At 46.2% G+C, this 20,555-nt stretch overlaps 1 protein-coding gene and 1 long non-coding RNA gene across 3 annotated transcripts in view; one reads left to right on the plus strand and one right to left on the minus strand.

Moving 5' to 3' along the window:
- Nucleotides 1-587, minus strand: part of CCDC178 (coiled-coil domain containing 178) — a 754,227-nt gene extending 753,640 nt beyond the window's left edge. The window contains exon 1 of one of the 2 annotated variants that reach the window (XM_063923667.1): nt 239-587. In XM_063923667.1, coding sequence (XP_063779737.1) covers nt 239-380 — 142 coding nt within the window. In that variant the 5' untranslated portion in view covers nt 381-587. The remainder of the gene's footprint in view (nt 1-238) is intronic. The other variant, XM_063923668.1, reaches the window with a different exon arrangement.
- Nucleotides 118-17,728, plus strand: LOC134928203 (uncharacterized). The gene is made up of 3 exons (XR_010177853.1): nt 118-300; nt 9,579-9,809; nt 17,299-17,728. It is a non-coding gene; the product is annotated as an uncharacterized LOC134928203 (long non-coding RNA).
- Nucleotides 17,729-20,555: the final 2,827 nt, after the last annotated feature.

Consider the following 20,555-nt stretch of genomic DNA (forward strand, 5'->3'; position numbering starts at 1 on the left):
GGCTGCAGAATAGAAGACCAGCAGCGTCACAATAACCCTCCCTCTGTTTCTGAGTACAGTACTAGTAACTTTAGTGACATTTTGCCATTGAAGTAATCAGTGCTCCCCCATTCCCACTGCACCCCAAATAGGCACCGACCACGGGCATCGTCATGCTCACAGGGGCACGGAGGGGCGGGAGACAGTTGCCCCACGGGCATTACACTGATACAAGCGGCGGCCGCATACAGTACACTACCTTCCAGCTGCACGGGGAAAGCCGGTGTGGCTGCAGCGCAGGGTGGCCGGGCAGCGTGTGAGGTGAGCAGCGGAGTGCTCCATGGTAACCAGGCCAAACACTGCTCAGAGTATAACTCCTCCCGCAACCTGCGACTTAGCATGGACCAACTGCGATCAGGGTGTGCAAGGCAAAACGCGCAGTTGAGCTGATCCTTCTGTGCTGCTGCGGGAACGGCGGTGTGAGAGCCGTACAAACGGACTTACAAGCGGTGTAACACTGACTTATAGAAAATGCCCCTCCGCTTAACACTAGGGCACATGTACTGTGAGGCAGCACCTACTATATATTATTAGCCAGGGACGGATCTAGACTTTTAGGGGAAGCGGTTTACTGTTTACTCTTGACTCCTCCCCTCTCCAGTGCCAACTCCTCCCATCTGCAATCGTAACTCCTCCTCTCTCAATTCCTGAAAAACTGAACTATTTTAGTGAGACTGAGATAGTGCTTTGTGATTGACATATAGTGGTCATTCCGAGTTGATCTAGCAGTTTTTAGCAACTGTGCAAACGCTATGTCGCCGCCCACTGGGAGTGTATTTTAGCTTAGCAGAAGTGCAAACTTTTTTTGTGCAGTTTCAGGGTAGCTCAAAACCTACTCAGCGCTTGCGATCACTTCAGACTGTTCAATTCCTGTTTTGACGTCACAAACCCGCCCAGCGTTCGCCCAGCCACGCCTGCGTTTTCCCTGGCACGCCTGTGTTTTTCTGAACACTCCCTGAAAACGGTCAGTTGCCACCCAGAAACACCCACTTCATGTCAATCACTCTGTGCCAGCAGTGCGACTGAAATGCTTCACTAGACCCTGTGCAAAACTACATTATTTGTTGTGGCCGTACGACGCACGTGCACATTGCGCCGCATACACATGTGCAGAACTGCAGTTTTTTAGCCTGATCGCCGCGCTGCGTACAAATGCAGCTATCGATCAACTCGGAATGACCACCTATGTACATGTGACTGTGCTATGGGGTAATTGTATTTATTAGCCCTAGTACCCACACACCTGCAAGTGAGGGGCAAATGCTCTGTAACCCTTGCTCTCCTGGCTCCCCTGTGCTGCTGTGGTATAGGCTGCAGCACAGCGTTCTTCCTCAGGCTCTCCCTGGAGAGCTCTCTTCTGCTCAAAAGTGGGCGTGGCAATGACTGTGTTACGGGGGGCGATCGCCCCCTTCGCCTCCCCCTCCCCTAAATCCGGCCCTGATATTAGCCTGTGTATTAGTTAATATGTACGGGTGTTTTCTAGAGATGAGCGGGTTCGGTTTCTTTGAATCCGAACCCGCACGAACTTCACTTTTTTTTTCACGGGTCCGAGCGACTCGGATCTTCCCGCCTTGCTCGGTTAACCCGAGCGCGCCCGAACGTCATCATGACGCTGTCGGATTCTCGCGAGACTCGGATTCTATATAAGGAGCCGCGCGTCGCCGCCATTTTCACACGTGCATTGAGATTGATAGGGAGAGGACGTGGCTGGCGTCCTCTCCATTTAGATTAGATTTAGAAGAGAGAGAGAGAGAGAGATTGCTGTGATACTGTAGATTAGAAGAGAGTGCAGAGTGCAGACAGAGTTTAGTGACTGACGACCACAGTGACCAGTGACCACCAGAGACAGTGCAGTTGTTTGTTTTATTTAATATATCCGTTCTCTGCCTGAAAAAAACGATACACAGTCACACAGTGACTCAGTCTGTGTGCACTGCTCAGCCCAGTGTGCTGCACATCAATGTATTGTATATAAAGCTTATAATTGTGGGGGAGACTGGGGAGCACTGCAGGTTGTTATAGCAGGAGCCAGGAGTACATGATAAATAATATTATATTAAAATTAAACAGTGCACACTTTTGCTGCAGGAGTGCCACTGCCAGTGTGACTAGTGGTGACCAGTGCCTGACCACCAGTATATTAGTAGTATTGTATACTATCTCTTTATCAACCAGTCTATATTAGCAGCAGACACAGTACAGTGCGGTAGTTCACGGCTGTGGCTACCTCTGTGTCGGCACTCGGCAGGCAGTCCGTCCATCCATAATTGTATTATATACCACCTAACCGTGGTTTTTTTTTTCTTTCTTTATACCGTCGTCATAGTCATACTAGTTGTTACGAGTATACTACTATCTCTTTATCAACCAGTGTACAGTGCGGTAGTTCACGGCTGTGGCTACCTCTGTGTCGGAACTCGGCAGGCAGTCCGTCCATCCATAATTGTATTATAATATATACCACCTAACCGTGGTTTTTTTTTTCGTTCTTTATACCGTCGTCATACTAGTTGTTACGAGTATACTACTATCTCTTTATCAACCAGTGTACAGTGCGGTAGTTCACGGCTGTGGCTACCTCTGTGTCGGAACTCGGCAGGCAGTCCGTCCATCCATAATTGTATTATAATATATACCACCTAACCGTGGTTTTTTTTTCGTTCTTTATACCGTCGTCATACTAGTTGTTACGAGTATACTACTATCTCTTTATCAACCAGTGTACAGTGCGGTAGTTCACGGCTGTGGCTACCTCTGTGTCGGCACTCGGCAGGCAGTCCGTCCAACCATAATTGTATTATATACCACCTAACCGTGGTTTTTTTTTCATTCTTTATACCGTCGTCATACTAGTTGTTACGAGTATACTACTATCTCTTTATCAACCAGTGTACAGTGCGGTAGTTCACGGCTGTGGCTACCTCTGTGTCGGCACTCGGCAGGCAGTCCGTCCAACCATAATTGTATTATATACCACCTAACCGTGGGTTTTTTTTCATTCTTTATACCGTCGTCATACTAGTTGTTACGAGTATACTACTATCTCTTTATCAACCAGTGTACAGTGCGGTAGTTCACGGCTGTGGCTACCTCTGTGTCGGCACTCGGCAGCCCGTCCATAATTGTATATACCAGTGACCTAACCGTGGTTTTTTTTTCTTTCTTTATACATACATACTAGTTACGAGTATACTATCTCTTTATCAACCAGTCTATATATTAGCAGCAGACACAGTACAGTGCGGTAGTTCACGGCTGTGGCTACCTCTGTGTCGGCACTCGGCAGCCCGTCCATAATTGTATATACCACCTAACCGTGGTTTTTTTTTCTTTCTTTATACATACATACTAGTTACGAGTATACTATCTCTTTATCAACCAGTCTATATATTAGCAGCAGACACAGTACAGTGCGGTAGTTCACGGCTGTGGCTACCTCTGTGTCGGCACTCCGCAGCCCGTCCATAATTGTATATACCAGTGACCTAACCGTGGTTTTTTTTTCTTTCTTTATACATACATACTAGTTACGAGTATACTATCTCTTTATCAACCAGTCTATATATTAGCAGCAGACACAGTACAGTGCGGTAGTTCACGGCTGTGGCTACCTCTGTGTCGGCACTCGGCAGCCCGTCCATAATTGTATATACCAGTGACCTAACCGTGGTTTTTTTTTCTTTCTTTATACATACATACTAGTTACGAGTATACTATCTCTTTATCAACCAGTCTATATATTAGCAGCAGACACAGTACAGTGCGGTAGTTCACGGCTGTGGCTACCTCTGTGTCGGCACTCGGCAGCCCGTCCATAATTGTATATACCAGTGACCTAACCGTGGTTTTTTTTTCTTTCTTTATACATACATACTAGTTACGAGTATACTATCTCTTTATCAACCAGTCTATATATTAGCAGCAGACACAGTACAGTGCGGTAGTTCACGGCTGTGGCTACCTCTGTGTCGGCACTCGGCAGCCCGTCCATAATTGTATACTAGTATCCAATCCATCCATCTGCATTGTTTACCTGAGGTGCCTTTTAGTTGTGCCTATTAAAATATGGAGAACAAAAATGTTGAGGTTCCAAAATTAGGGAAAGATCAAGATCCACTTCCACCTCGTGCTGAAGCTGCTGCCACTAGTCATGGCCGAGACGATGAAATGCCAGCAACGTCGTCTGCCAAGGCCGATGCCCAATGGCATAGTACAGAGCATGTCAAAACCAAAACACCAAATATCAGTAAAAAAAGGACTCCAAAACCTAAAATAAAATTGTCGGAGGAGAAGCGTAAACTTGCCAATATGCCATTTACCACACGGAGTGGCAAGGAACGGCTGAGGCCCTGGCCTATGTTCATGGCTAGTGGTTCAGCTTCACATGAGGATGGAAGCACTCAGCCTCTCGCTAGAAAACTGAAAAGACTCAAGCTGGCAAAAGCACCGCAAAGAACTGTGCGTTCTTTGAAATCCCAAATCCACAAGGAGAGTCCAATTGTGTCGGTTGCGATGCCTGACCTTCCCAACACTGGACGTGAAGAGCATGCGCCTTCCACCATTTGCACGCCCCCTGCAAGTGCTGGAAGGAGCACCCGCAGTCCAGTTCCTGATAGTCAGATTGAAGATGTCAGTGTTGAAGTACACCAGGATGAGGAGGATATGGGTGTTGCTGGCGCTGGGGAGGAAATTGACCAGGAGGATTCTGATGGTGAGGTGGTTTGTTTAAGTCAGGCACCCGGGGAGACACCTGTTGTCCGTGGGAGGAATATGGCCGTTGACATGCCAGGTGAAAATACCAAAAAAATCAGCTCTTCGGTGTGGAGGTATTTCACCAGAAATGCGGACAACAGGTGTCAAGCCGTGTGTTCCCTTTGTCAAGCTGTAATAAGTAGGGGTAAGGACGTTAACCACCTCGGAACATCCTCCCTTATACGTCACCTGCAGCGCATTCATAATAAGTCAGTGACAAGTTCAAAAACTTTGGGTGACAGCGGAAGCAGTCCACTGACCAGTAAATCCCTTCCTCTTGTAACCAAGCTCACGCAAACCACCCCACCAACTCCCTCAGTGTCAATTTCCTCCTTCCCCAGGAATGCCAATAGTCCTGCAGGCCATGTCACTGGCAAGTCTGACGAGTCCTCTCCTGCCTGGGATTCCTCCGATGCATCCTTGCGTGTAACGCCTACTGCTGCTGGCGCTGCTGTTGTTGCCGCTGGGAGTCGATGGTCATCCCAGAGGGGAAGTCGTAAGCCCACTTGTACTACTTCCAGTAAGCAATTGACTGTTGAACAGTCCTTTGCGAGGAAGATGAAATATCACAGCAGTCATCCTACTGCAAAGCGGAAAACTGAGTCCTTGACAACTATGTTGGTGTTAGACGTGCGTCCGGTATCCGCCGTTAGTTCACAGGGAACTAGACAATTTATTGAGGCAGTGTGCCCCCGTTACCAAATACCATCTAGGTTCCACTTCTCTAGGCAGGCGATACCGAGAATGTACACGGACGTCAGAAAAAGACTCACCAGTCTCCTAAAAAATGCAGTTGTACCCAATGTCCACTTAACCACGGACATGTGGACAAGTGGAGCAGGGCAGGGTCAGGACTATATGACTGTGACAGCCCACTGGGTAGATGTATGGACTCCCGCCGCAAGAACAGCAGCGGCGGCACCAGTAGCAGCATCTCGCAAACGCCAACTCTTTCCTAGGCAGGCTACGCTTTGTATCACCGCTTTCCAGAATACGCACACAGCTGAAAACCTCTTACGGCAACTGAGGAAGATCATCGCGGAATGGCTTACCCCAATTGGACTCTCCTGTGGATTTGTGGCATCGGACAACGCCAGCAATATTGTGTGTGCATTAAATATGGGCAAATTCCAGCACGTCCCATGTTTTGCACATACCTTGAATTTGGTGGTGCAGAATTTTTTAAAAAACGACAGGGGCGTGCAAGAGATGCTGTCGGTGGCCAGAAAAATTGCGGGACACTTTCGGCGTACAGGCACCACGTACAGAAGACTGGAGCACCACCAAAAACTACTGAACCTGCCCTGCCATCATCTGAAGCAAGAAGTGGTAACGAGGTGGAATTCAACCCTCTATATGCTTCAGAGGTTGGAGGAGCAGCAAAAGGCCATTCAAGCCTATACAATTGAGCACGATATAGGAGATGGAATGCACCTGTCTCAAGTGCAGTGGAGAATGATTTCAACGTTGTGCAAGGTTCTGATGCCCTTTGAACTTGCCACACGTGAAGTCAGTTCAGACACTGCCAGCCTGAGTCAGGTCATTCCCCTCATCAGGCTTTTGCAGAAGAAGCTGGAGGCATTGAAGAAGGAGCTAAAAGGGAGCGATTCCGCTAGGCATGTGGGACTTGTGGATGCAGCCCTTAATTCGCTTAACAAGGATTCACGGGTGGTCAATCTGTTGAAATCAGAGCACTACATTTTGGCCACCGTGCTCGATCCTAGATTTAAAGCCTACCTTGGATCTCTCTTTCCGGCAGACACAGGTCTGCTGGGGTTGAAAGACCTGCTGGTGACAAAATTGTCAAGTCAAGCGGAACGCGACCTGTCAACATCTCCTCCTTCACATTCTCCCGCAACTGGGGGTGCGAGGAAAAGGCTCAGAATTCCGAGCCCACCCGCTGGCGGTGATGCAGGGCAGTCTGGAGCGACTGCTGATGCTGACATCTGGTCCGGACTGAAGGACCTGACAACGATTACGGACATGTCGTCTACTGTCACTGCATATGATTCTCTCAACATTGATAGAATGGTGGAGGATTATATGAGTGACCGCATCCAAGTAGGCACGTCACACAGTCCGTACTTATACTGGCAGGAAAAAGAGGCAATTTGGAGGCCCTTGCACAAACTGGCTTTATTCTACCTAAGTTGCCCTCCCACAAGTGTGTACTCCGAAAGAGTGTTTAGTGCCGCCGCTCACCTTGTCAGCAATCGGCGTACGAGGTTACATCCAGAAAATGTGGAGAAGATGATGTTCATTAAAATGAATTATAATCAATTCCTCCGCGGAGACACTGACCAGCAGCAATTGCCTCCACAAAGTACACAGGGAGCTGAGATGGTGGATTCCAGTGGGGACGAATTGATAATCTGTGAGGAGGGGGATGTACACGGTGATATATCGGAGGGTGAAGATGAGGTGGACATCTTGCCTCTGTAGAGCCAGTTTGTGCAAGGAGAGATTAATTGCTTCTTTTTTGGGGGGGGTCCAAACCAACCCGTCATATCAGTCACAGTCGTGTGGCAGACCCTGTCACTGAAATGATGGGTTGGTTAAAGTGTGCATGTCCTGTTTTGTTTATACAACATAAGGGTGGGTGGGAGGGCCCAAGGACAATTCCATCTTGCACCTCTTTTTTCTTTTCTTTTTCTTTGCATCATGTGCTGATTGGGGAGGGTTTTTTTGGAAGGGACATCCTGCGTGACACTGCAGTGCCACTCCTAGATGGGCCCGGTGTTTGTGACGGCCACTAGGGTCGCTAATCTTACTCACACAGTCAGCTACCTCATTGCGCCTCTTTTTTTCTTTGCGTCATGTGCTGTTTGGGGAGGGTTTTTTGGAAGGGACATCCTGCGTGACACTGCAGTGCCACTCCTAGATGGGCCCGGTGTTTGTGTCGGCCACTAGGGTCGCTAATCTTACTCACACAGCTACCTCATTGCGCCTCTTTTTTTCTTTGCGTCATGTGCTGTTTGGGGAGGGTTTTTTGGAAGGGCCATCCTGCGTGACACTGCAGTGCCACTCCTAGATGGGCCCGGTGTTTGTGTCGGCCACTAGGGTCGCTAATCTTACTCACACAGCTACCTCATTGCGCCTCTTTTTTCTTTGCGTCATGTGCTGTTTGGGGAGGGTTTTTTGGAAGGGACATCCTGCGTGACACTGCAGTGCCACTCCTAGATGGGCCCGGTGTTTGTGTCGGCCACTAGGGTCGCTAATCTTACTCACACAGTCAGCTACCTCATTGCGCCTCTTTTTTTCTTTGCGTCATGTGCTGTTTGGGGAGGGTTTTTTGGAAGGGCCATCCTGCGTGACACTGCAGTGCCACTCCTAGATGGGCCCGGTGTTTGTGTCGGCCACTAGGGTCGCTAATCTTACTCACACAGTCAGCTACCTCATTGCGCCTCTTTTTTTCTTTGCGTCATGTGCTGTTTGGGGAGGGTTTTTTGGAAGGGCCATCCTGCGTGACACTGCAGTGCCACTCCTAGATGGGCCCGGTGTTTGTGTCGGCCACTAGGGTCGCTAATCTTACTCACACAGTCAGCTACCTCATTGCGCCTCTTTTTTTCTTTGCGTCATGTGCTGTTTGGGGAGGGTTTTTTGGAAGGGACATCCTGCGTGACACTGCAGTGCCACTCCTAGATGGGCCCGGTGTTTGTGTCGGCCACTAGGGTCGCTTATCTTACTCACACAGCGACCTCGGTGCAAATTTTAGGACTAAAAATAATATTGTGAGGTGTGAGGTATTCAGAATAGACTGAAAATGAGTGTAAATTATGGTTTTTGAGGTTAATAATACTTTGGGATCAAAATGACCCCCAAATTCTATGATTTAAGCTGTTTTTTAGTGTTTTTGGAAAAAAACACCCGAATCCAAAACACACCCGAATCCGACAAAAATAATTCGGTGAGGTTTTGCCAAAACGCGTTCGAACCCAAAACACGGCCGCGGAACCGAACCCAAAACCAAAACACAAAACCCGAAAAATTTCAGGCGCTCATCTCTAGTGTTTTCACAGTCTCTGCATTTCCCATGAAGGCAAGCCACCTAAAACAAAAAACACGCTCCATTTTGGACGTGTGCAACGTCTGTGTGGTAGGATACCGCTTGCTATTACCGAGATGTTTGTAGGTATGGTTAAACTAAAGATGGGTGCACACTAGATGACATTTTAAATGATTTTGCCGATAATGACCATTCGCTACAACAAATTTGTTATATCGTACAGTGTGTACGCAGTATATAGTTAACAATGCACACTCCTGTGGGTCACTAGCAAGATCGTCTGTCGTCTGTACACGCAGCTCAATTTCAACAATGTCGTTGAAGACTAGTTGCATATCATCCAGTGTGTAAGCTACAAACGATGAGCTATGTGGACGTCATCACAGCCACTCCCTGGCCACTCCCAAACTTCATTTTCTGGCTGTAGACGCTGATCACGGACCATTTATATACGGAGCTGATCGTTGGCTTCATCATTCTGCAAAATGTTAAGGGGGACATTTACTAAGCAGTGATAAGAGCGGAGAAGTGAGCCAGTGGAGAAATTGCCCCATCAACCAATCAGCAGCTCTGTATCATTTTATAGTATGCAAATTCTCCACTGGCTTACTTCTTCGCTCTTATCACTGCTTAGTAAATGTCCCCCTATGTACAGTGTTGCTAGGGCCGGATTAAAGGAGGGGCGATATGGGCGGTCGTCCTGGGGTCCCCACACTTTAGGGGCCCCCACATGCTGTCTCACAATTGACCACAGGCTCTGCCTCTCCGTCTCCTTTGACAGTTCCCCGGCAGACTCAGGGAGGCGCCGCCAGCAGGACTCTGGATGCACGGTCCCCTCCCTCAGCAGCTACTTCAGAGTGACTTCTCTACGCTGCCGCCAGGTTTTGCACTGTCTGGACCTCCTCCACAGCACGGCTCCCTTCTCTACAGTGTGCCCTCTCACAAAGTGAAGCTCCGTTCCCTGACAGGAGACCCGGGCAGCGCAGCTCATCTCTCCAGCAGTCCCCTCACGGTCAGTGAGTCCCATTTCATAAAATCTCCTCTGGTGTCTCAAATGTCTCCACTCCAGGCTTACCGTGTGGGTCCCCTGCAGTTGGCTTCACTGAGTCCTAACATCTCCCCCACAGCTGGAGCAGGTGGGGAGGGGAGAGGGGGGTATAACTGACCCCTCATGCGGTCACACGCAATCTCTTCATATGCGCATGTGCATGTATATTATATATTTATATATATACCGCCACTCAATCCCAATTGCAGTATACATATAGTATTAATGGCAGCATACTGGAAATTACTGAGGAGAAAAGGAATCTAGGAGTCGCTATTTCAGGTGACTTAAAGGCAGGTAAGCAATGTAACAAAGCAATGAGGAAGGCTAGTCAGATGCTTGGTTGCATAGGGAGAGGAATCAACAGCAGAAAGAAGTAATAATGTTACTGTATACAGTGATCGCGCTGAGCCAAAAAAAAAGTGGGTCCCAGGGACCCCTCACGTAGGGGCGTATCTATCCTTTGGCCAGGATGGCACTCGCGGTGAACTCGTGGTGAGCTCAGCAAGCCCACAAGGGGCGAAGAAAACAAAGAATTATGCCAAAAGCATTTGGTTGGTATTTAAATATTCTTTTTTTTTTAGTTTACACCTAAAATCTAACTTGAACATTTAGGCAATGACCAAAAGGACATAACACTGCTACTGCACTGTGTTATATAGCTATTTAGCATAAACAAATTTCAGCAACAAATGAATACATATATGTTAACAGGGCACTTGCAGTAATTGCAGCTGATGGAGGTTAGTGCAGATTAGCTATCCTATCTGTATTTTCTAGTGTGATGGGTAAGCTGTATTAATATAGATGTTGAAGTGACAGTTATTATACAGACCGCTATGCATATTTACTTGCTCTGTTCAACTCACCACTGAATGAACGGCTGCCTGCTTCTGAGATACTCCCTAGGCTCCTCCCCTACTCCGTGCTGATTGGTCAATGGTGAAAGCTCTCCCTGCCCGGCCAGCCTCTGTATGTCATCTGGATCATCTGCCCCATGCATGCACTATGCCGTGTACACTGAGGTTCTGCAGGTAGATCCAGCGCTCTCTCTGCCTTCACCTTAACATCAAACACCTCTCCCCCCCCCCCATCCCTCCCTGCCAGTTAAGTTGTGGGTGGCCAGAGCGATAATTGTAAACTTCTTTGTTAGGCACCACAGACCCCTTTATATGCCCCTGGACCTTGGAGTGCCTCTATACCCGCCCTGCTGCTGTGCCTTCTTACCATGCAAGGGGCACAGTCTATAGGTGAGATATGCCGACCAGGACAGTGCAAGGGCACAGAGTATCACGCTGTCTCTCAGCATGGACACAGCACAGCATGGAGCAGTGACTGACTCGAGCGGCACTCACCGTTGCATAGGAGGAGGGCGCTGGTGACACTGCTGGGTGAGCGGGGCCAGTCTCTGCCAGTGCTGTGGCACAGATACATACCAGCTTACGTGCTGGCAGCGGAGCCTAGGATCAGCGCGCAGCGGGAGGAGGATTCAAAGCCGCAGCGTGCCGGACTGGCGGGCAATGAGAGGGAGACACAGCAGGCTATGATTCGCTGGAGACTACAGGAGGTGACTGGTTATGGGAAGCAGCCAGTCACCTCTTGTGTGCCGCTGATTGGTTAGGGCGCTGACACACAGATCTAGAATGAGCGCGTCCTGTGGGACCCGCTCATCTTCTAAAAGTGGGTCCCAGGTGACAGTTTCAGGGTAAAATACGCGCTATAGCGCGTTTTTGCGATCACTGCTGTATAGGTCATTGGTATGGCCTCCTCTAGAATACTGTGTTCAGTTCTGGAGGCCATATCTTCAGTATGATATTAATACATTAGAGACTGTACAAAGAAGGGCAACTAAAATGGTGCATGGCCTACTTCACAAAACATACCCAGAAAGACTAAAAAACATCATTGGGGTATATTTACTAAGCTCCCGATTTTGACAGATTTGGTGTTTTTTCTTCAAAGTGTCATCTCGGGAATTTACTAAACTCAAATCTCTGGAGTGATGAGGGCATTCGTATTTTTTGGCCAGCCCAAGATCAGAAATACGAATAAATACACCATCGGTCAAACACGGCTGTTTAGATATAGAACTCGGTCATTTACTATTCATTTGTATTTGTAATTTGCACCGTGAAAGTGCATTTGCGGTCGTAAAAATATACAAATCATAAAAAAACACAGAAAAAAAGTAGACCTGCTTTTGAGAAGCGTGTTTACATGTGTTCTGACTTCATCATTAATCACACCTGCATTTTTGGCCCTTTAAAAGGTGGGCCAGCACATTTGTCAAATCAATCACTGAAATGGCTGCTGCCGTGCGTAGCAGTGAATTTTGTTTTGCTGTGGGATTCCTGAGACTGCTCCATGAGGCTACAAGAAACCAGGGCCAGGAAACTGAACATGGTCAGCAGGTTGTACAGGTGCCGCGGAGGCTGCGCAGGCCTCGTTTTTTTAGGGGGCGTTTAAACTTAAACGCATTGGCCGATGACCAGGTCATACAGATGTTCCGGCTAAATAGGAACAACATTTTCCGTCTGTATGACCTAGTCAAACTGGACCTAGACCCTGAGACAGCACGCTCTCGCTCTGTCTCAGGCCTGCACAAACTCCTGGCTGTGTTGCACTTTATGGCTACTGGCAGCTTTCAGGCTGTGACAGGCGATGTAATAGGAATCTCACAGCCCACCTTTTCAAAATATTTAAATCAGGTGAGGAAAACCATACATACTCCTCTATGCCCCATTTTTGTATTGTGTAATGTGAATTTATACAGTATATTTGAACAAAGTGCTTAAGACACTCACCTTATAATTTGGAATGTACACTCAGGTTTTGTATGCATTGGAACCCCACATAGATGCCTCTATCAGCTTCCCTACCCAGGAGTCTCAGTGGCATACAGTCAGGGTAGCTTTCTATGAGCTTGCTGGCATGCCAAATGTGCTGGGTGCCATAGATTGCACACACGTTGAGCTGAGACCACCTAGGGGCAGGCAATATATTTATATAAATAGACATTTTGCCCAATCCACTAATGTCCAGGTGGTTTGTGATGCGAATCTCAAAATTATGAGTGTTGTTGCGGGTTACCCTGGCGACTGGGGTGGTTTGGCTGGGGTGGTCTGTGGGTGCTCTGCGTCCCGGAGGTGAACCCCTATAGTGTTAGGGACCTGTCCGATGAGGTCACCGTGAAGCAGGTGGGCAGGCTCATATACTGGCCAATATATGCCAAGAACCTCAAATATTATATTATGGTTATAATAATTTTAATGGTGTATGGTGCACCTGCACCTTTTGTCCTATGTTGAGGTACCCTGGCGACTGCCATGACTCCTTCATCCTCAGTCAGTCATCCCTCTTTGATAAATTTGAGGCTGGAGAAATGCCAGATGGCTGGCTGCTGGGTATGTACCATTTTTTTTTTTTTTGTGTTTTCCCCAACCTGCCCATTATGTTAGCACTGTGTTTGTGCCTCAATATTTTTCAATGTTGGCAATCTCTGTTTTTCAGGTGATGGGGGTTATGGCTGCTACTCTTGGCTTCTGACTCCATTGTCCATCCCTGATTCCCCTGCTGAACACAATTACAATCATGCACATAAGTCTACGCGGAATGTGATAGAACGATGTTTTGGTGTACTGAAATCAAGGTTTCGGTGTCTGGCGGGCTTTTGTTGTATAGTTCCTTAAAGGTGACTAGGATTGTGTTCTGCTGCTGTTTTCTTCATAACGTGTTTGCAGCAATATCTGCCACATGTTGATGATGATGAAGAAAACAGTCAGCAAGCGGAGGAGTTAGAAACATCTGGCGACACTGTGAGTACAGATATAGGGAGGCAGGTAAGGCAATACCTGATTTTGGCACATTTTAGCGGTAAGTAAATTTGCCTGTGTGCTTTGTATATGAACATTTAAGGCACACCAATGTAATTTCTGTAGTAATGTGGCTCTTGCTCACTCTAGATCTAGTCAGCTGAGTGTTTTTAATTTGCTTTATATGTGTTTATGTCTAACTTGTCACGATCCGGGTATCTGGACGCCATTTCTTACCCATCAGATGCCTCCTAAGGCTGGCTCAGCGCTCCAGGACCGGATTCCATCTGTTATCCTGATGTGTACATTCCTGTATCCTCTCCTGTCACTCTGGGACGCTGTCACAGTAAACGCCATATTACACCTGGCATGGCGTCTCCCGCGGCCTCCGCCGCCGTCCCTGAACTTCTGCATGCAGAGTGTCTGAGTGGCGATTACGTCAGCCGCGGCCTCCGCTGTGTCCGCGTGGTTGGATGTGCATCTGTCAGCCTGGCGCCTCCTGTCTCCGGTGGCCGGCGCCGCCATTACTGTTTTCATTACCACATGGATTACAAACCAAACTTCCCTCCAAGTGTCTGCATGGGCGCAGCCATCTTGGATTCTGTCAGCTGATCATTTCCACCAATCTGTTCTCAGTATTGATAATCTGCATAATTGCCTAGCCAATCCCTTCCTTGCTGCAAGTATAAATACACTGTGCCTGAGCAAGGAAGGCGTCAGTGCTTTGGTTGTCAAACCTAGTTCCTGTTTGTCTCTCTCCTGTGATTGTCTTCCAGATTCCAGCTCCTGTCTCAAGACTTCCACCATAGAGACCCGCACCAGCATTCCACCTGCGGTGTAGCCTGACTCTCCAATCCATTGTGGATTCATCTGTTTCCAGCTACAACATTACCTGCTTCCAGCTCAGCTTCCAGCAGAGTACAGCTTCCCTTAAAGGGCCGGTGTCCTTTCTACACTTTACCACTCTCCACCGGTATTATTATTTTTCCGCTCTCAAGTTCTACATTTCAGTTCATATTTCATCGCTCCCAAGTTCATTTATTATTTAACTGGTTCCAGCCAGTATCCACTCCGTGCTAACAACAGTCTGGTTCCAGCCAGTATCCACAGCAGCTGTTTTATCTTCAGCAACCCAGCTTTTCCTGGAACACCAGCTGGCACAATCCTGGGTTATCTCCATTGCTACAGTCGGGCCTGGTAAGGACTTTCCATCTAGAAGATCATAAGAACTATCTCACACTACCAGTGCCCTGTGGCTCCTGCCATCCTGTAGTACCCAGGAACTGTATTTATTCTTTGCTGACTTTTACGTTTTCTTTTACTGCTGCTGTGTTGCGGAGTTGTCATAATAAACATCATTGACTTTTATCCAAGTTGTCGTGGTCACGCCTTCGGGCAGTTATTATTCATGTTACTTACATGTCCAGGGGTCTGATACAACCTCCCAGGTTCCGGTACATCTCAGCCCCTACAACTGAGGCTGCCTCCCGTCAGCTCAGGCCCTCAGTTGTGACATAACTGTTGGGTATCAGTTACTTAGCTATTTGTATATAGATTTATGTTTTGTTTTTCCAATTCTAAGGTAATGTTTGCCATAATACTACATAATAAATTAGTATGCCCTAACAAGCATTATTTTTTAAGGCTATAGTTTGTGTTTGTTTTGTGTAGAGTTTCTTCTAAAGTTGTGTTTTAAATATGTAACCTCATTACCACAACATAATGGACATTGAGTAATGTGTGCCAATTAGTCTAACACACATTGCCTAACAACAACCTTACAAAATTGTTTGAACATAATTATGCCTGTGATGTTGTAAACCTTCATGTTAGTAATGATGCTAGAATAGTGCCAACAGATGTGTGTGATAACTCAATGAATTATCCTGTTTCACTGACATTTATTTTCAAATAACACATTGCACATGATTCATTTGTCACATTTATTACTGTACAACATGTGTTTTCCTTGCAAAAAAGTGCTATTTTGTAGGGGTGGTCTTCTGTATGCCGGCGGTCGGGCTCCCGGCGCTCAGTATACCGGCGCCGGGAGCCCGACCGCCGGCATACCGACACTTATTCTCCCTCTATGGGGGTCCACAACCCCCATAGAGGGAGAATAAAATAGTGTGGCGCGCGTAGCGCGCCACCGTGCCCGTAGCGTGGCGAGCGCAGCGAGCCCGCAAGGGTCTCATTTGCGCTCGCCACACTGTCGGTAAGCCGGCGGTCGGGCTCCCGGCGCCGGTATGCTGGTCGCCGGGAGCCCGACCGCCGGCCAGCCATAGTGAACCCATTTTGTAGGCCTAGGATTGTGAAAAATGTGGCTCCAGCTGCAGGGTTGGTTATTTCTTAGGCTGTTCTTTGGTGGCTGACGTGGGTTTGGTTTGGACATTGAAGCGGGTTCGGCTTGATCTTCGAACTGGTGATGAAATTGGGGTCTGGGTAGGTGTGGTGGTCCCTGAGCTGGAACCTTGCTGGTGTTGTGCCAACAAATTAACATTTTGACTGAGGTTGGCCAGGGTTGCGGTAAGTTGTATTGTGGCTGTTGTGTTGTTGTCTATGATGCGGGACATGGTTTCTGATATAATTTGATTAGTTTGAATTAACTGAATGAGGGCTTGTTGATGGCGGTGTTGCTCATCCATTATGCGCTGAAAGGTAACAATAAGTTGGCTGTTATCTGCTCTCATCTGCTCCATACTGTTTGCGACTCTGCATAGCTGGACATTGAGCCTGCTTGTGTTTCTACACAGTCTCGGTAGATGATGGGGCAGACTGGCTAGGTATTGGGTGTGTGTGCGTAGGCACTGAAGATTCTGTGCCTGTTGTTGGTTCCAATTTCCCCAAAATGATGGGTCAGGTTGTGGCTCAATTGTGGGTGTGGTGAAATTTGGGGTGACAGGGTACTTTCCTGAGGCATGGAAGGTTGGTTAATGTCTATTGCTTGCAGATGGAGGGTGTACGTTTCCTGATTTTCAGATTTCTGCTGGGCTTCCGGGGGCATGATGTCTGGTTCTGTATGGGGTTTAAGGCACAACATTTGAGGATCTTTTTTACTTATGTTGGTTTGATTATTTACTTAAAATTTCTAGACTTGTTTGTCAAACATTTTTCGTTTGAAAATTAGGATGTGCAGCAATACTCCTATACACAATCAAAAAGGCCAATTATGTAGGTTTGTATGAAGTCAAAATTTACATCAAAACAAAAGTGGACACATGTTTGACAAAGCCCACACTTACGAAACAAACACACAGAGGTACAAAGTTTACCCCATGAAAAAAAGTGAATTGTCATCCGCCATATCGTACTTGCATTAAAATATCAAACAGTAAATGACAATATGAATTCTATCACCATTGTGAAAGGGTGTGAATCTACCTGAAGCAAAATTTTTGCCTATTCAATTAAATAATTACAACACAATACTAATGTAAGGCGCAAGAGAACACTCTAAATTTGCGCAACTTGTAAAGTGGAGATTGGGTCCTTTTTATTTTGCAAGCCATGTGCTTGCTGCTGTGGATAAGTAATAGGAATAGTGTTTTTTTTTTTTTTTTTTTTTGCTGATGTGTATTTTGTGTGCAAAAACAGTGTGTAAGTATGTTATTTTTAATTTGTGTTTTGTGTTTACTCACCAGACAGCTGAGGGGAATGTGGTTCCGGTGATTGAGGACTCTCCAAAATGTGTTCTGGTGGCTGAGGCAACACAGTCGAAATACGACGTTGGGGTGGGCTTAATGCTGGTGTTGGTGCCACATCAGGACGACGTCTCTTGGTAGGCCTGCTCGTGTGGCTGCCAGACCCCTGTGAAGGACGTCTTTGTGGACTGTGATGCGATGTTGAAGGTCCTATGGATTAATGCAAACATTAGATTGTTTGGAAATTTTGTGGTGGGCACATTAAGTGGTGGCAATTTTGCCTTACCTGTATCGCCAGCATCCACAGCTCTTGACAGTGTTGCTTGTGTTCTGGAAGTGGTGGCTTGCTTTCGTACTGTAAAAAGGTTAAGTTGTTGTTTATTACCATTAATTACAGTGTGTACTTTTGGAAGCAGCAACATTTTGTGATGTGGCCATATGATTACCATTATGAGTACACTTTATAGCAATAAATATTTAATAAATGGGTTGCTTCATTGTTTGTGAAAAGGCTAATGAGGTTCCATTTCCAAATACAAAAACATAGTGCAAGGAGTTTAATTTTCCATGGCCAACAGCTGAACATATGCCCATGTATTACCATATATTTGTGAGTATTACATTAATATGAAAATCTGACATTTACATTTTTAGTAAAATTAAAAAATTGCAAAGTGATTATAAACTAAACATACAATACTTAGCCATCTACACTAACATATTGCCCACAAAGACAAGTAAAATACAACATACATTAAACAAAGAAAAAATAAAGCACCAAAAATTACATTCTAAACAACACGTGACTCCCACGTAACTAATGACCCTTTACAACTAAAGCCATCTACTGTATGCAAGAATTTACAACTTACAAAATGGAACAAGCAAAAAAATACTATACACAAAACCATGAAAACCTAACACCTCACTATACAAACTCAAAATCAGTACAAATGAAACACAAATAGCAAATCAGTTTTTAACCTATAAATATATTAACAATACAATAACATTTAAAAAAAAAATTAGGCACAAACACATAGGCAAATATAAAAATTGTAAAAAAACAACAACTCACCATCATGCCTAGGATGATCCGAATCCCGCACATTAGTCACACCAACAACTTCATGCGGAATAAGGGTCCACACAGGTTCCTCCAACTCCCGATAAGACGCTATAAAGGGATGGCCACCCCCTGTTTGCCTGGCTGACTTAGCCTCCTTTGCCATCTTTGCCTTGACACGGCGCTTGATGTCGTAGAATCTCTTCCGACACCTGTCCTCGGTCCTCTTCACCACACCCTCACTGTTTACTGCAGCTACTACCTTCCCCCACAGAACAGTTTTCCTGTGTGAAGGAACCTTAGCCGCATCACGCCCAAACAGCTGGCGATGATGGCGCATCAACTCATGCACCAAAGCCATATTTTCCGCATAGCTAAATTTAACATCTCTGCCCGTCTTGGTAGTGGTGCGTGGCTGCGGAGCAACACCACCATCACTGTCACTATCACTCGAGGCCACAGCAGCAACCTCACCCTCCTCCACCTCACTAACCTCCTCCCCCTCACTCACTTCCTCCACCTCACTATCCTCCTCCCCCTTACTCACTTCCTTTCTCTCACTCACCTCTGACTGGGACATAATAATGACAAACAACAAATAACACTAATAAAAAAAAACACAAAACACACTCCTCCACTACCACAACACACAACACACCAACCACACTCACAAAAAAACAATGACAATAGACTGTAAATAAAAAGCACAAACACTAAAAATGACACAAACTTTAAAGAAACTACACAACAATTATCACAAGACTACTTACACACACAATACAGCACTCAGCAATCGCAGGAAAACTCCAAAACCGACCAACAAATCACCAACTCCAAAACACCAACTTCCTCTCACCTCTCCACTAGCTAAACCCACGAGGTGCGGCTGGTTGGGGGCATTTTTATACTAATGAGCACAGACACTCCTCCATGACAAACACAACCAATCACGGACGAGTGACGAAAACGATAGTTAGAAAATAACGCAGCTGGGAAGGGACAAAAAGACTGCCGTGAAATTTTGAAATACGAATCCGTAAAATACACCAAAATACGACTGCAAATACACGAATCGGCCGCAAAAGCATTGAAAAAATATGTGAATAACATCGACATCGAAAAATATGAAAACACAAAGGGCCTAATTCTGAGTTGATCGCAGCAGCAAGTTTATTAGCAATTGGGCAAAACCATGTGCACTGCAGGAGCGGCAGATATAACATGTGCAGAGAGAGTTAGATTTGGGTGGGGTGTATTCAAACTGAAATCTAAATTGCAGTGTAAAAATAAAGCAGCCAGAATTTACCCTGCACAGAAACAAAATAACACACCCAAATCTAACTCTCTCTGCACATGTTATATCTGCCCCCCCCTGCAGTGCACATGGTTTTGCCCAATTGCTAACAAACTTGCTGCTGCGATCAACTCAGAATTACCGCCAAAATACGAAATTAACACTACCGATGTCAGTCGTGTTTAAACTTCAACCCAATTCTGAACATTATGAATTTTAGTAAAAATACCCCATTATGTATAGTTTGGAGCTGAGAAGAGAAAGTCCAGGACGGAAGCATTAGAACACAAGGACATGCACTGAAACTGGAGGGAGGTATGTACAGGGGAAATTTGAGGAGAAATGACTTCACAGAAATAGTGGACAAGTGGAATAACCTCCCATCAGAGGTGGTAGAGGCTAAGACAGTAGAGCAATGTCAGCATGCATGGGATAGACATAAGGATATCCTTACAAAGAAATAAGGATCAAATAAGGCTTTAGGTAAAAATATGGTAAAAAAGGGGCAGACTACTGTATATGGGCCAAGTGGTTCTTAGCTGCCTTCACATTCTATATTTCTATCTTCATGGCATCTCTAGCAAAAAGGGGGCACAATGACGAAGAATTTGTGCAGTGTAGCTGGGCAAGGTACCATCAGGTCTATAACTTATATTGGGTCTCCAGAATCTTCATGCTAGAAGATCAAACGTTAGTGACTTGGTAAACTTTCTCCCAATTAACCTGTATGCCCCTAGGCATGATATCCTCATACCATACAGTGAAATGGGGGTTGTAGGGAAAAGCCAACTAAGTAGAATTATACAGACATCGGAGATTTGTGAGCTTTTCTCCCTGGGGTCATTAATTAACTTTCTTTTACGTCCTAGAGGATACTGGGGTCCACATTAGTACCAT

This window comes from Pseudophryne corroboree, chromosome 5 (genome assembly GCF_028390025.1).
Source record: "Pseudophryne corroboree isolate aPseCor3 chromosome 5, aPseCor3.hap2, whole genome shotgun sequence".
In the NCBI taxonomy this organism is placed as follows: Eukaryota; Metazoa; Chordata; class Amphibia; order Anura; family Myobatrachidae; genus Pseudophryne; species Pseudophryne corroboree.